The sequence below is a fragment of the Sipha flava genome, unplaced genomic scaffold (assembly GCF_003268045.1).
Source record: "Sipha flava isolate LNK unplaced genomic scaffold, YSA_version1 323_pilon_pilon, whole genome shotgun sequence".
Taxonomy (NCBI): domain Eukaryota; kingdom Metazoa; phylum Arthropoda; class Insecta; order Hemiptera; family Aphididae; genus Sipha; species Sipha flava.
In genome coordinates this window covers 1,043,564-1,055,649 of record NW_020273008.1, presented here as the reverse complement: position 1 = coordinate 1,055,649, position 12,086 = coordinate 1,043,564, and the positions used below count along the sequence as shown (strand labels likewise).

At 24.8% G+C, this 12,086-nt stretch overlaps 1 protein-coding gene across 2 annotated transcripts in view; it reads left to right on the top strand.

Annotated features, from left to right (window-relative positions):
- The window catches only part of LOC112686693 (zinc finger RNA-binding protein), a 14,857-nt gene extending 3,361 nt beyond the window's left edge, over positions 1–11,496 (top strand). The window contains exons 4-19 of one of the 2 annotated variants that reach the window (XM_025559102.1): positions 200–347; positions 427–638; positions 707–895; positions 2,191–2,296; positions 2,487–2,657; positions 3,578–3,788; positions 5,181–5,367; positions 5,427–5,619; positions 5,679–5,793; positions 5,855–6,047; positions 6,110–6,263; positions 8,763–8,869; positions 9,810–9,905; positions 9,967–10,206; positions 10,961–11,096; positions 11,156–11,496. In XM_025559102.1, the coding sequence (XP_025414887.1) occupies positions 200–347; positions 427–638; positions 707–895; positions 2,191–2,296; positions 2,487–2,657; positions 3,578–3,788; positions 5,181–5,367; positions 5,427–5,619; positions 5,679–5,793; positions 5,855–6,047; positions 6,110–6,263; positions 8,763–8,869; positions 9,810–9,905; positions 9,967–10,206; positions 10,961–11,096; positions 11,156–11,295 (2,598 nt within the window). In that variant the 3' untranslated portion in view covers positions 11,296–11,496. Of the gene's footprint in view, positions 1–199; positions 348–411; positions 639–706; positions 896–2,190; positions 2,297–2,486; positions 2,658–3,577; positions 3,789–5,180; positions 5,368–5,426; positions 5,620–5,678; positions 5,794–5,854; positions 6,048–6,109; positions 6,264–8,762; positions 8,870–9,809; positions 9,906–9,966; positions 10,207–10,960; positions 11,097–11,155 lie in introns of both variants that reach the window. The other variant, XM_025559101.1, reaches the window with a different exon arrangement.
- Positions 11,497–12,086: the final 590 nt, after the last annotated feature.

Genomic DNA, 12,086 nt, shown 5'->3' with positions numbered 1-12,086 from the left:
TTTATTTTAAGTATAATAAGTGGTTTAGAAATATTTTTATTTTTAGTTTTTATTATTATTTTTTAATGATGAAAATTTTAGTATGACTATTATGATTATTTATATGGCTTAATCTTTTCTGAAAAAATAAATTTTTTAATTACTAATAATTTTAATACATGTATAACATAGCTTAATAATTTTTGGTTTTAATGTCTAGGCAGTTACTACTTACACCACAGGAGTTGTCCCTAAAAAGCAATGTCAAGCTAATGCAGCTGCATATGCTACTAGTTCTGCTATGCAACAAAAAGTTACATATCCAATCCAGTCAGCTTCAGTTGCTTCAAATCAAGCTACTAATAAAGGTATTATAGGAAAATTTAATTTAAAAAATATTTGAAATTATTTTTGAAAATATGATTTTTCTAGCACCAGCTGTTCCAGGGTATGAAGCTGTCTATTCTAATACAAATTTTCCCACTCAAAACCAAAATCAAGTACGACCCAATAATGCACAAAAAAGACAAAATTGGTATAAAAAAAGTACTACTGGTTTTGCTGGAGGTGCTAAAAGTAGCAACCGGTTAGGTTTTGCTAGTCGATCTCAGGAAATTCATTATTGTGAAGTATGTCGTATTAGTTGTGCAGGAACTCAGGTAATTGTATTCAGATATATATATTTTTTTTTTTATATTGTATCACTTTTATTGTGCACTTCTATTAGACATATAAAGAACATCTGGATGGGCAAAAACATAAGAAACGTGAAGCTAATTCTAAAATATCTACAACTAATGTTGGCAAAACTTCGAATAATCCTGCAACTAAAGTATTCCATTGTGATCTCTGCGATATTTCTTGTACGGGTGCTGATTCATATGCAGCACATTTGAGGGGTTCAAAACATCAGAAAGTAAGTTCCATTTCTTAAAGTATATTATAAATATACTTAAAAATAATATAAATTAAGTATTTTTAATGACTGACCCTGAGTTTTCTGTAACATAATGTCAGTTTTAAATATCAGAATTATGTGTAAAATAATTAAAATTAGTTTTACATATTAAATTAGATAAATAAGAAATAGTATTTTGTATGGATCATAAATTTAATGATGATAAAAATACTATACCCAGCTCTCTGAATGTATGCATTTGAATACTTCTATGTTGAGATTAATATCTGATAATCATTGATCCTTCATTAAAATTTATATCAAATAATATTAAAATAAATGTATATTTATTTGTTGTAAATTATTGTATTAGTGATTTTTAGATGTTGTAGAGCAATTAAGATTAACTGTTTACTTGGAAAAGCTTTTTTGTGATATTTAATTGTTGATAACTTAATCATTATATGATTTTTCTATTTATGCACTTCATTCTTAAATCTTTTTGTGGAGATAATTAATCTGAAAGTTATCAGAAAATTTGTTATTTTCATATGATAAAATGAATTTTATGCTCAGAAGAGCTTAGAACTTTTAATTTTTTGGCAGTTAATGTTATATGAAAGATTAAAGCTATAAATGTTATGAAGTTTTATTGTTTATTTAAGAACTGATATTGTAGCCTGTTTATTATAGTATTAATGGATGTTTGTTTCAATTTAATGATATAATTTAACTTAATCAGCTTCCCGAAAGTATATTCCCGAGATAATGATCTGAAAGTAAAACATTTTTTCTTATGTATTTTTTCTTTATGTTTTGTTAACTTATGTTATACATTTGAATACAATTTGTATGATTTGTTGATGATAATACAATTATTCTATACCTAGCTCTCTGAAGATTTTTGTTGATATTATTTTCTGATTATTTATTTATAATAAATGTGAGTATGTATTTAAAATATGTAACTAAAAAAAATTCTGCATTTATTAATGTACTTTGATTTTATTTTCTTAACTGTCTTGCACAAGTTACATGTTTATATTTTTAATTTTATGATGACATCGTTTTACTATACCCAGCTCTCTGAAAGTATATTGCTGAGATAATGATCTGAAAATTGTTTACTTTTTCTATTGTTGGGTTTACCTTGTATTTTGTTAAGTTCTATATTTTAAGACTATGCTTAAGGTAATTTATATTTTAAACCCAAAGAGAACTATGTTAATATTGATAATAATAGTTAATTTTAAAAGTATTAATGTAAATGTTAGATATATCAAAGTATTGTTGCTAATTTATTATTTTTTTAGGTTTATAATTTGCACACAAAACTTGGTAAACCAATTCCACCACCTAATACTGAAACTACTACAGTTGTTTCAAAAGCAGCCACACCCAAAGTTCATTTTGTTGCTTGTATGTATTACTTACTGGTTTAATGCTTTTATCATAATGTTTTTAATATGATAAATGTAGTATAAATGACAACAATTTTTATAATTAATGTCGGTTATTGAAAATAATTTTTTAATTATTGTTATGCATTATGAACTTCTTGGAATAAAATAATAAATTTAATGTAATTATTATATAATAATTTTTTTAGCTGGAAAATTGGGTACAGTTGTTCCAAAAATAGAATCTAATGTATCTCCTGTTGTTACTGTTAAAACTGAAACTAAATCGTTACCTCCTGTAGTAACTCCAATTACTACTGGAGAAACTGATGTTCTGCTTGTTGGAATGGAATATATAGAAGAAATAAAGGATGAAACAGGTATGCATACATATGTTTGTATATAATCTTCTCCTTGGTATAACTATCGATTTATTCCCAATATTTGTATTAAAATATAAACAAGAAATTCTTTATTTTTGTAATATACACAACATTATCTGTAGAAAATGTTCTTACTAAGACTGCTTGTTGACATTACTTTAACTAATTAATAACATTTATTTTGATTATTCCTTGCTAAAGACTTGCCTTAGACAGAATATTCTGTTTATTAAATTAATTTTTAATCGCTTAACAATAATTAATGATTATTAGTGTTCAAGGCTTATTGCACATAAAATTGTTGGATACATGCATTTAAAGTGACTGAAATACACAACCAAATTTTTTTACAATAGCAATTAAAAACTTAATTTTAATTTTGATTTATTACATTTTATATGTAGTCAATTTTTTTTGTTAAGTTATTTTTTTTTACTAAAAGTTATACTATAATATTACTTAGTATGATAACATTTTTTTTCGTTTTCTTCTACATCAAAATAAAAGTTTTATTAAAAATGTAAAAAATATATGTTAACCTTTAGAATAAATGTATTCACTTAAAACATAAAAATAAGTAAATATGCTTTAAATAACAATTAAATTAAAATATAAACTTCTGTCTAATATACATTTTCCTATAAACCGGGAAGAAATATGCAATTTGAATTTTTGTAATTCAGTCATTTATGTCTTAAAACAAATTTATACCTTTCTCAGATTATTCCAAAGACATTAAAGAATATTCAAATACAGCAATTCCTGAATCCTTATGATTTTATATTTTAAAAAATTGTGAAATATAAGTACACATAAATTATTATAATTATAGTATTAATTATACTATTATATATTTATAATATCGTATAATTATAATTAATTTTAACAAACAAATAAATTTTGTTATTTATCTTTAGGTAAAATGGTGAGTTTCAACTGTAAATTATGTGAATGTAAGTTTAACGATCCCAATGCCAAGGAAATGCATATGAAGGGTAGAAGACATAGGCTTTCTTACAAGAAAAAAGTGGATCCTAGTCTAATAGTGGAATTAAAACCAAGTTGGTTTGAATCTCGTAGAATGCAGAAAGATAAACAACATGATGGTTCTAGAGTTAGAGATGAAAGGTAAATAATTCTATTTATGTATTAATTGTATTATGTATAGTATAGTAATAAATAAGGCTAGGATTTATATGTATAAAAATAATCAAAATATGTAAATAGAAATGTTATAACAAATCACTTTATATGTAATAATAAAATGAAAAATTGGAAAATAAAAAAAATTTAAAAAAATGCTTTATAAATGACAAAAATTGAAAAAAAAAATAATATGGTATTATTGTAGTAGTGTGTTTAATTGGCATCAGTTATTAGTAGGACTTGGAAGTTGAACATAAAAGTTTTTGAAAAACACTAAAAAAAATAACAAAATAATATGCAAAAATTACTTAAAAAAATTACAAATATTTGTTTTATAAATTTATCAAAGATTTCAAGATACATAAAAATCAAAATCCTTGCATTGTACAATTAGAGCGTATTTGATGTTATCAAAAGTACATGAATGACGATTATCTGTTTATAAATATTTATATTTGGAAAAATGTCTCTACGTCCACTGAAGCTATTGGGAGACGCAGACGAGCACTAACTGATGTTTTAATTTTCGGCATTTCAAAAACATTAAAAAAAATTTTTAATTATTAGATATTATAAGTATTATTCACTATGATAAGATTATGACACGACAACTGCAATCTGCAAGATAAAATTGGATTGTTACTAATCTTAGACCGTGGTAATTTTCAAGTATTAAATTATCGGCATTTTCGGTCAACAAGAAATTATCAGAAGTGAACTAGTGTGAAATTATTAAAATGGACTACAAATATCCAAAATTGCGTAATACATCAACTTCCTAACTTCCTAGTTCTACATTTAATATTACTGTAAATATATGGTAGTAGAAAATATTACTAAAAACTGATACTTCTAATTGGAGTGTAAAAGAATAGATTTTATAACTTAAGATTTGTGATAGTTCCAATATTTTTTATTTATATTTATTGAAAATATTATCTTAGTGATGATTTAAATAGATGACGAGTCTGAATTGAATTTTTGAATCTAGAGAAACATGTTTTTTGTTTTTAAAGGACAAATTTTCTTTTAATTGATGTCCGAAAAATGCTGATAGATAAATGAAGTTAACTTACAAATTATAGATATATAGTTAAAAATGACATAATAACTTTGATTATTTTTTGTTGAATTAAACCTTAGTGATAATATTTATATATGATGATTTAAATAGATGACGAGTCTGAAATGAATTTTTGAACCGAGAGAAACATGTTTTTTGTATCTTAAGGGCAAAATTTCTTTTATTTGAAGTCATTATTTTACTGATATATATTTGTATATATATATTATTTTGATGTTAAAATATTATGATAAATCAACTTTCTAGTGTTTATTTGTCATAATTAAAATTATAATTAAATATTTTTTTAGATCTAACTTTTGGGCTGATCGTTTTATGGATATGGAAGATCGATATTCATGGGAAGATCGTAGGCGTTATCAAGAAGAAGTGGAGTATTATGACTGGTGTAGGTCAATGGGTCCAAGAAATATGGGTCCACCACCTCTTTTTGGTCCTCCTGCTATGATAGGGGCTCGACCCCCTCCTCCTCATTTGGTATGTAAACTAAATTTTCAATTTTAAAAGAAATATTTTTTTTATTTATTTAATTTCAGATGAAATTTGGTCTTGGTATGAGACCTCAAATGCATAACTCAATGCGACGTTATGATACTGTTGATGACAAACATATTATGGCTAAACACTCTAGTTTGTTCCCAAAGCAGAATTCATTAAAAACTTTACAAAAAGCCATCTCAGACACAGAAAAAGCATTGAAACTTGCTGCTGAAGATTTAGTTAAAACTAGTGAGTTATTTTTATAAATTATTTCATTGGATTTTGATATAATAGAATTATTTATATAGCTCCAGAAGTGATTGTTCCAGTCCCTGAAATTCAAGTTGCTGAAAATACAGATGTAAAAAAAGAGCAATCAAAGAAAACCACTACAGCAAAAGAGGATGGTCGTGATGGGTCAATGTAAAATTAATTGTTAACATGTTTTAATCTTAATTATTACACATAATTACTATTGATTTAGGTTTACTTTTAATACTGAAAAAGATGACATTAAAACTGTTAAGAAGATGACTGGTTCAATGCGAGTTGGAGCATTATCTAAAGGACTTTTATTAATAAACGAAAATGATGTTGATCTAGTAATCATATGTTCAGTACCACCATCTGTAGCATTATTAAATTCTATTGTTACTATTTTACCTGAAAAATTAAAGGTGAAATTTATATTATAATATAAAGTTGAGAAATTTTTTGAGCTTTCTGGTTTTCCTTATAGATTGTTGCTAAAGATGAAATTTATATTGTCAATAAATGTGAAGCTGATGCAAAATTAACTGTTGAGACTACTGTAGAAGAAGAGAAGTTTGTTGTGAATGTAACCCTTACATCACCATCAATAAGAGAAGCTATTTTAAGTGCTGCCGAAGGAGGTAAGTGAATTTATTAAAATTAATTTTTAAGAATATAGGAATTTCTAAAATCATTAATTATATAGTTATTCAATACATTGGGTATTGTAGCCAGGTATGTAGGTATTTTAGGAAAGGTTATAAAATATATATACATATGTTTATGTAAATGGCTTCAAATTAATGTTAATGGTCTGTTAAAATGAGTATGTTCCAAAATGTTACACCTATTCTTTGAAAAGGGTTTTTGACCATGTGGTTATAGTAATTCTTTTGTTATATTGATTAATTTCTTGAAGATATAAAAAGATAAATATTTACATTTTGTGGTATAAAGCAAATAAATAATATAAATGAAAATTTGAAAATAATATATTTGAAAAATTGTTTTTGTTATATATAAGTATAATTTTTATTCTTAATAAATTAAAGATTTAATATCAATTATATTTTAATACATTTACTATAAATTAGTTGAATTATATTAATACTAGTGAAAAGTGAGTAATTACAGCTAATGTGTTGATCATTGTCCCATCTCATGGCATGTGCAACATATTGAATATTTTGCAGGATTTATTATAAAATAGTTTTTGTTATATAATACCTTATGATTTAATTATTAACATAACAAAAACTGTTATTCAATGGGTTTTTCATTTTAATCATGTTTCCTAATAGTATTGTATTTAAATTATTGCTTACTTTTTACTTGTAAAAAAAAAAAATACTTTAAAAGACATTGCACATTTATAGTATTTTTCATTATAATTTTTATAACAATAATGTATTTTTTAAAAGTATCTGTGTATTATTAATCTTATTTATATATATTTACATTGATTTATTTTATTTTAACTATGTCTTCCTATATATTCTATAATGTCCTATTTGTTGAGAATTTAATTAGGCAGTCAATTTAATTTGTTATGTCCATCCATTAATTGTCACCGTCTTACAGTCGTTGCCAGATAAATTGAGACGGCGGCGGCGGCGGCGCGATAACGGAAAACCAGTGGTCCTCCGTATTTCAATATTATTACTGAAAATATATCAATAAACCAACTATTGTTACAAAAAATATTTTACGATATTAATTTAAAATCATATATTCCAATATTAATTTTTTATTTAAGAACAAAAAGTAGAAATTGTAAAATAATATAATTAATATAATAATAATACATAATATTAATATGATGAAATAATAACAACATCTATATGCATTATTATAAACATATATTGTTGATACGACTGAAGTGCTTGCGCGGTCAAAACACACCGGGTTAGGTTAGTTGTTTTTAGCAGTGTAGGGCAACCAGAACGGGAGAGAGAACAGAAAATTCTGCAGACAATTTTTTGCACTAAGCCAGGTTCGAACTGGTAACTGCGCACGTCGTAGCTAACTGTGAGACTTTTGCACCACACTATCAGCGACTAGTTTGGGCTACACTTAATGAAAAGCGCCGCCGCCGCCGCCGCCGCCTCAATTTATCTGGCAACGACTGTACAAGGACTTACTAAATCATACTTATTGCTATCAAAGTGTGCTTTGAGTATAGCGATGGGCATGAAATCCGAAGATTTGAATTTTCTGAGTATCCAGATATTCAAATCTAGATTTATGGGTTTGTTTTTTATATGAATTATAATTATTTTTAATTTCTAGTAAAATCAATTAAAATTTAACAACAATTTAATATTATGTTTTATGAAGTACAGTTTATATATCATGACAGTTTTTATTATTTATTTTTAGTTACCAAAACAGGTTATTAAATTGTTGAGTTTATTTTATACCTCTATGACTTACAGTGATATGACTGAATATTCAATTTACTTATCTGAACTACATAACCTTAAATGTGAAAATAATAATGAGTCATTGAAAAGCAAAATTGAATTAAATAATACTGTTAATCTATGAAATTCAGATATCACTAGATTAAGGAAGTTATCTCTTAGTTAATAGTATATTTCTAGTATATTATAAATGTTGATATATAAATAGCTAGTTTTTACTGGATTTACCTTACATAACATTTTTTCACAGTGAATTTGTATATTAGGTCATTGTTATTATTTTGAATGAAAAATTGCATCATTAATAATGTAATTTGTTGAAACGTGTAGAAAAATATGTTAAGTTATGAAATTTTATTAAAAAAAAAAGTTTTATTTGGATAGTTGCGATCAAAATTCTTTAAAAGATAAGTTTATTATTAGTTTTAATATTAAGCTGCTATTCAATTAATTAATGCATATTTAAACTGGTGTAAGAGTTAATTTGTGATTTTTACATAGTTGATGTTTAAATTAACATAATCATAATACAATTTTTATTTAAAAATAAGTAATCTGTTTAATCGGTATTCATTATACTTAGATTAAATATCTATATTAAGAATCAGATAGACAGTTAAGTTTATATATTTGTATAATTATGTTAATGGTCAAACACTCTTTGGGAAATAACATACTGAGCACATTTTTTTGTTTTGTTTGGGGTTTTTATTGTAGAAAGCCAACAGACGGAACCAGTGGCCATTGTGCCTGGCGAACACGTTTTGGACAAGACAAAATGTTTGGAAGCATTGGCTGCCATCAGGCATGCCAAATGGTTTCAGGTTTGCCTATTTATTTATTACTTTCCAGCTTAGCGAAGTTTTATCATATTTGCCATAAGTAAATATGATTTTTTTTAAAATTCTTTAAATTAAATTAAAATAAATATTTTTTATTGTAGATTTTAGTATTTATGTTTTGTGTATATTATATACATATATTTATTGATTGTTTATACTTGAAAAGTACACAAATGTATAATCGTGTGCTTTGCGGGGCACCTTTTAACTTAAAGTCAAAACCAGGGCGGTGTCCCTATAATACACGAGTGTACAAATGAGACGGATGTGTGCGAATGTATGTATATGTGTATGTGGGTATGTGAGAATACATAATATATATATATGTATATATATATGTACATATATGTATATATTTAAAATCGAAAAGGGATAAATATAAAGTTAGTGAGAAGATGAACATATTGCTTAATTTTTTTCCTTATCATCATTCCTTTTTATTTTATATCACATTCATACTTATTTTTCCCCTTTCAATTTATATCCAAAGCATTATGATCTAATAGTTTGTATTTTATAGATAATATTGAGGTTCAAAGTATTAAGCACACATCCTTAGTAATTCGGTATAAACTGTTATTTTTTGAATTTGGATCGAAATCATAAATAACCGAATGTGTAAGGCTGGAAAGTACAAAAAATATGCATATGCTGCTGATAAATGTGTGTTAGAATGTCCCATTTCGATTACATCACATAATGAGAAAATATTATTCACATTGTACTACATATCTTGGAATCAAATAATTTTATGAGATGAGCCAACATTAAATTATTAAAATTATTTTATTTTTTTTTTTCCTTAGTTTTATATTATTAAATTCATTTTATTTTAATTATTTAATTTTTAAATCTTAATTTGGCTCATTTCAACTACAAATATTTTTTAGCTAATTTTAATATAATTTTTTTAATATTTTAGGCTAGATTGGGTGTAATTGCTAATGGTCCTTTGATAATTCGAATTTTGAAAGATTTCATAATGAGAGAACCTAAATGGCACCCCTTTACTCCATGGGTAAAAGTAGAAAAATTATTTAATATTTCTGGTTTTTAATATAATTCATCATATTTTATAGATGCTGGAACTCTTTGTTGAACGTGTATTAACTAGTGCTTTTCCACCTAATTCACCCAATGCTGCTGCAGGTTTGAGTCCTGCTGAATGTTTAAGACGTTTCTTAGAATCAATTGCGAGTGGTGCCTTACTGCCAGGTGCTACAGGTATTCATTTAATTGATCCATGTGAGAAAGATCCTATTGATGCTTTGGCACCGCTTACATTACAACAGCGAGAAGATATCACACTTTCTGCTCAGGTATAATATTAGATTTAATTATGTATATTATTATTAAATTTAACTGTTAAATTTATTTTTACTGAGACTTTAGAATTCTAAATATATTTTAAAATAAATTATAATTATGATGATTGTTTTTAATTCAGCTCACTCTGATAGATTTATCTTATTGATGCAAATTACAAATAACATCTGATGAGATTTTGATTTTAAGACACTAATTTAACTGAATTTTAAATTTATTTTTATTTTTATATCACTACGACTAAAATATTTATGACCACCATTTAAAATTCATGTCAAATTAGTTATGTTTTTCATTACATAATGTATTATATTTATATTAAATAATGTTTAACATAAAAAGTTACCTCTAATGATGATTGAATTTAACCTAGCTCATTTTGATTGATACTGATGCTAAAATAATATCTGATATGATTATAATATTATTTAAATATAGTTATACATTCATGTATTATTCCATATTATTATGATGATTTTTTTAACTCAGCTCACTCTGATAATTTATCATATTGATGTAATTTAATAATATCTGACAAATTATTTGTTTCATAACATTTTTATTTTTAGAAAATACTCTTTTGCTATGATGAATGTCTTATTTAACCTAGCTCACTCTGATAATTTTGATATGATGTAAGATGACATATCTGAGCTTACAATCATAAATTAACTAATATGTCTTATATTATTTTCCTATACAAGTATAATTATTGAATAATTATTTTATAAGAAATTACATTTATAGAATGCATTGCGTTTGCTAACATTCAGACAAGTTAATAAAGTGCTTGGGATGGAAATGCTACCTATCAAACAACAGCGTTTTACTCGCAAACGGCGTCGTGAAGGTTCAGCTGGAGAAGGAGTGGAAACTGATGATGGTATGTGTTTTATTATATGATTTTTGATCATTTAATGTAAGTGTTATTGTATTTCTTAGTTGGAGAAAATAAGAAGAAAGATAAAAAAGAAGACGATAGCACAAATCAGACACAAACAAATGATATTACTGATGCTTCTGATGAAATTTCTAATGGCATTATTTCTAGTATGGAAACTGAGAAGATTGATACTAAATAGTGTAAAAATGAACTAGTCCTTGTATATTAACTATTATATTTTTATGTTAAGGAATTTAATTATACTTTTTAACTCAAATTTTCTTTGAGATTATCATTTCTCAATTATTGACAATTTAACTGTTGATTGATTGTGTATACTCACTTTCATGTTTTATTTATCGTAATTCACATAAGTACATACAATAAAGGATATGTATTTTCATTTTAATTTGTAATATTATTTTTCTTGGATATTATTATTTTGTTTTATATAATGCATAAAATAGTTTATATTATAACAGTGGTATAATTTACATATTTTATATAATCAATAAACTTATATTAAATTTTAAATAAACAATTTTATTATTAAAAAAATAATATTTATTGAAAAAAAAATACAAAACCATGTATGTTAATTATTAGATTCCTTGTTTTCAATTAAGATTATTAGAACTGTCAGACATTTTACTAAGTGCAATAAATTTTTTTTTTTAATTTTAATCGGAACATTTTAGTATTTTATTGTTTGATTAATTTCAGATGTGTGTTTAGGTAGTTGTTTTATTAACCAACAGCATTTTGTATGTAAAAAAATATTATGAAACATGTATATTAGCTGTTCTTAAAAGTCTTATAGTTTTACCGGAAAATATAATACTAATATTTGTTGATATGCAAATTTTATTTGAAATCTTATATCATTACATTATTTATAATATTGAATTATGCATGTAGAATGAATTGTCAAAAAACAATTATGAATTTGTATGTACTTTTAATAGTAATGATTAATACCATAAAAAAAAA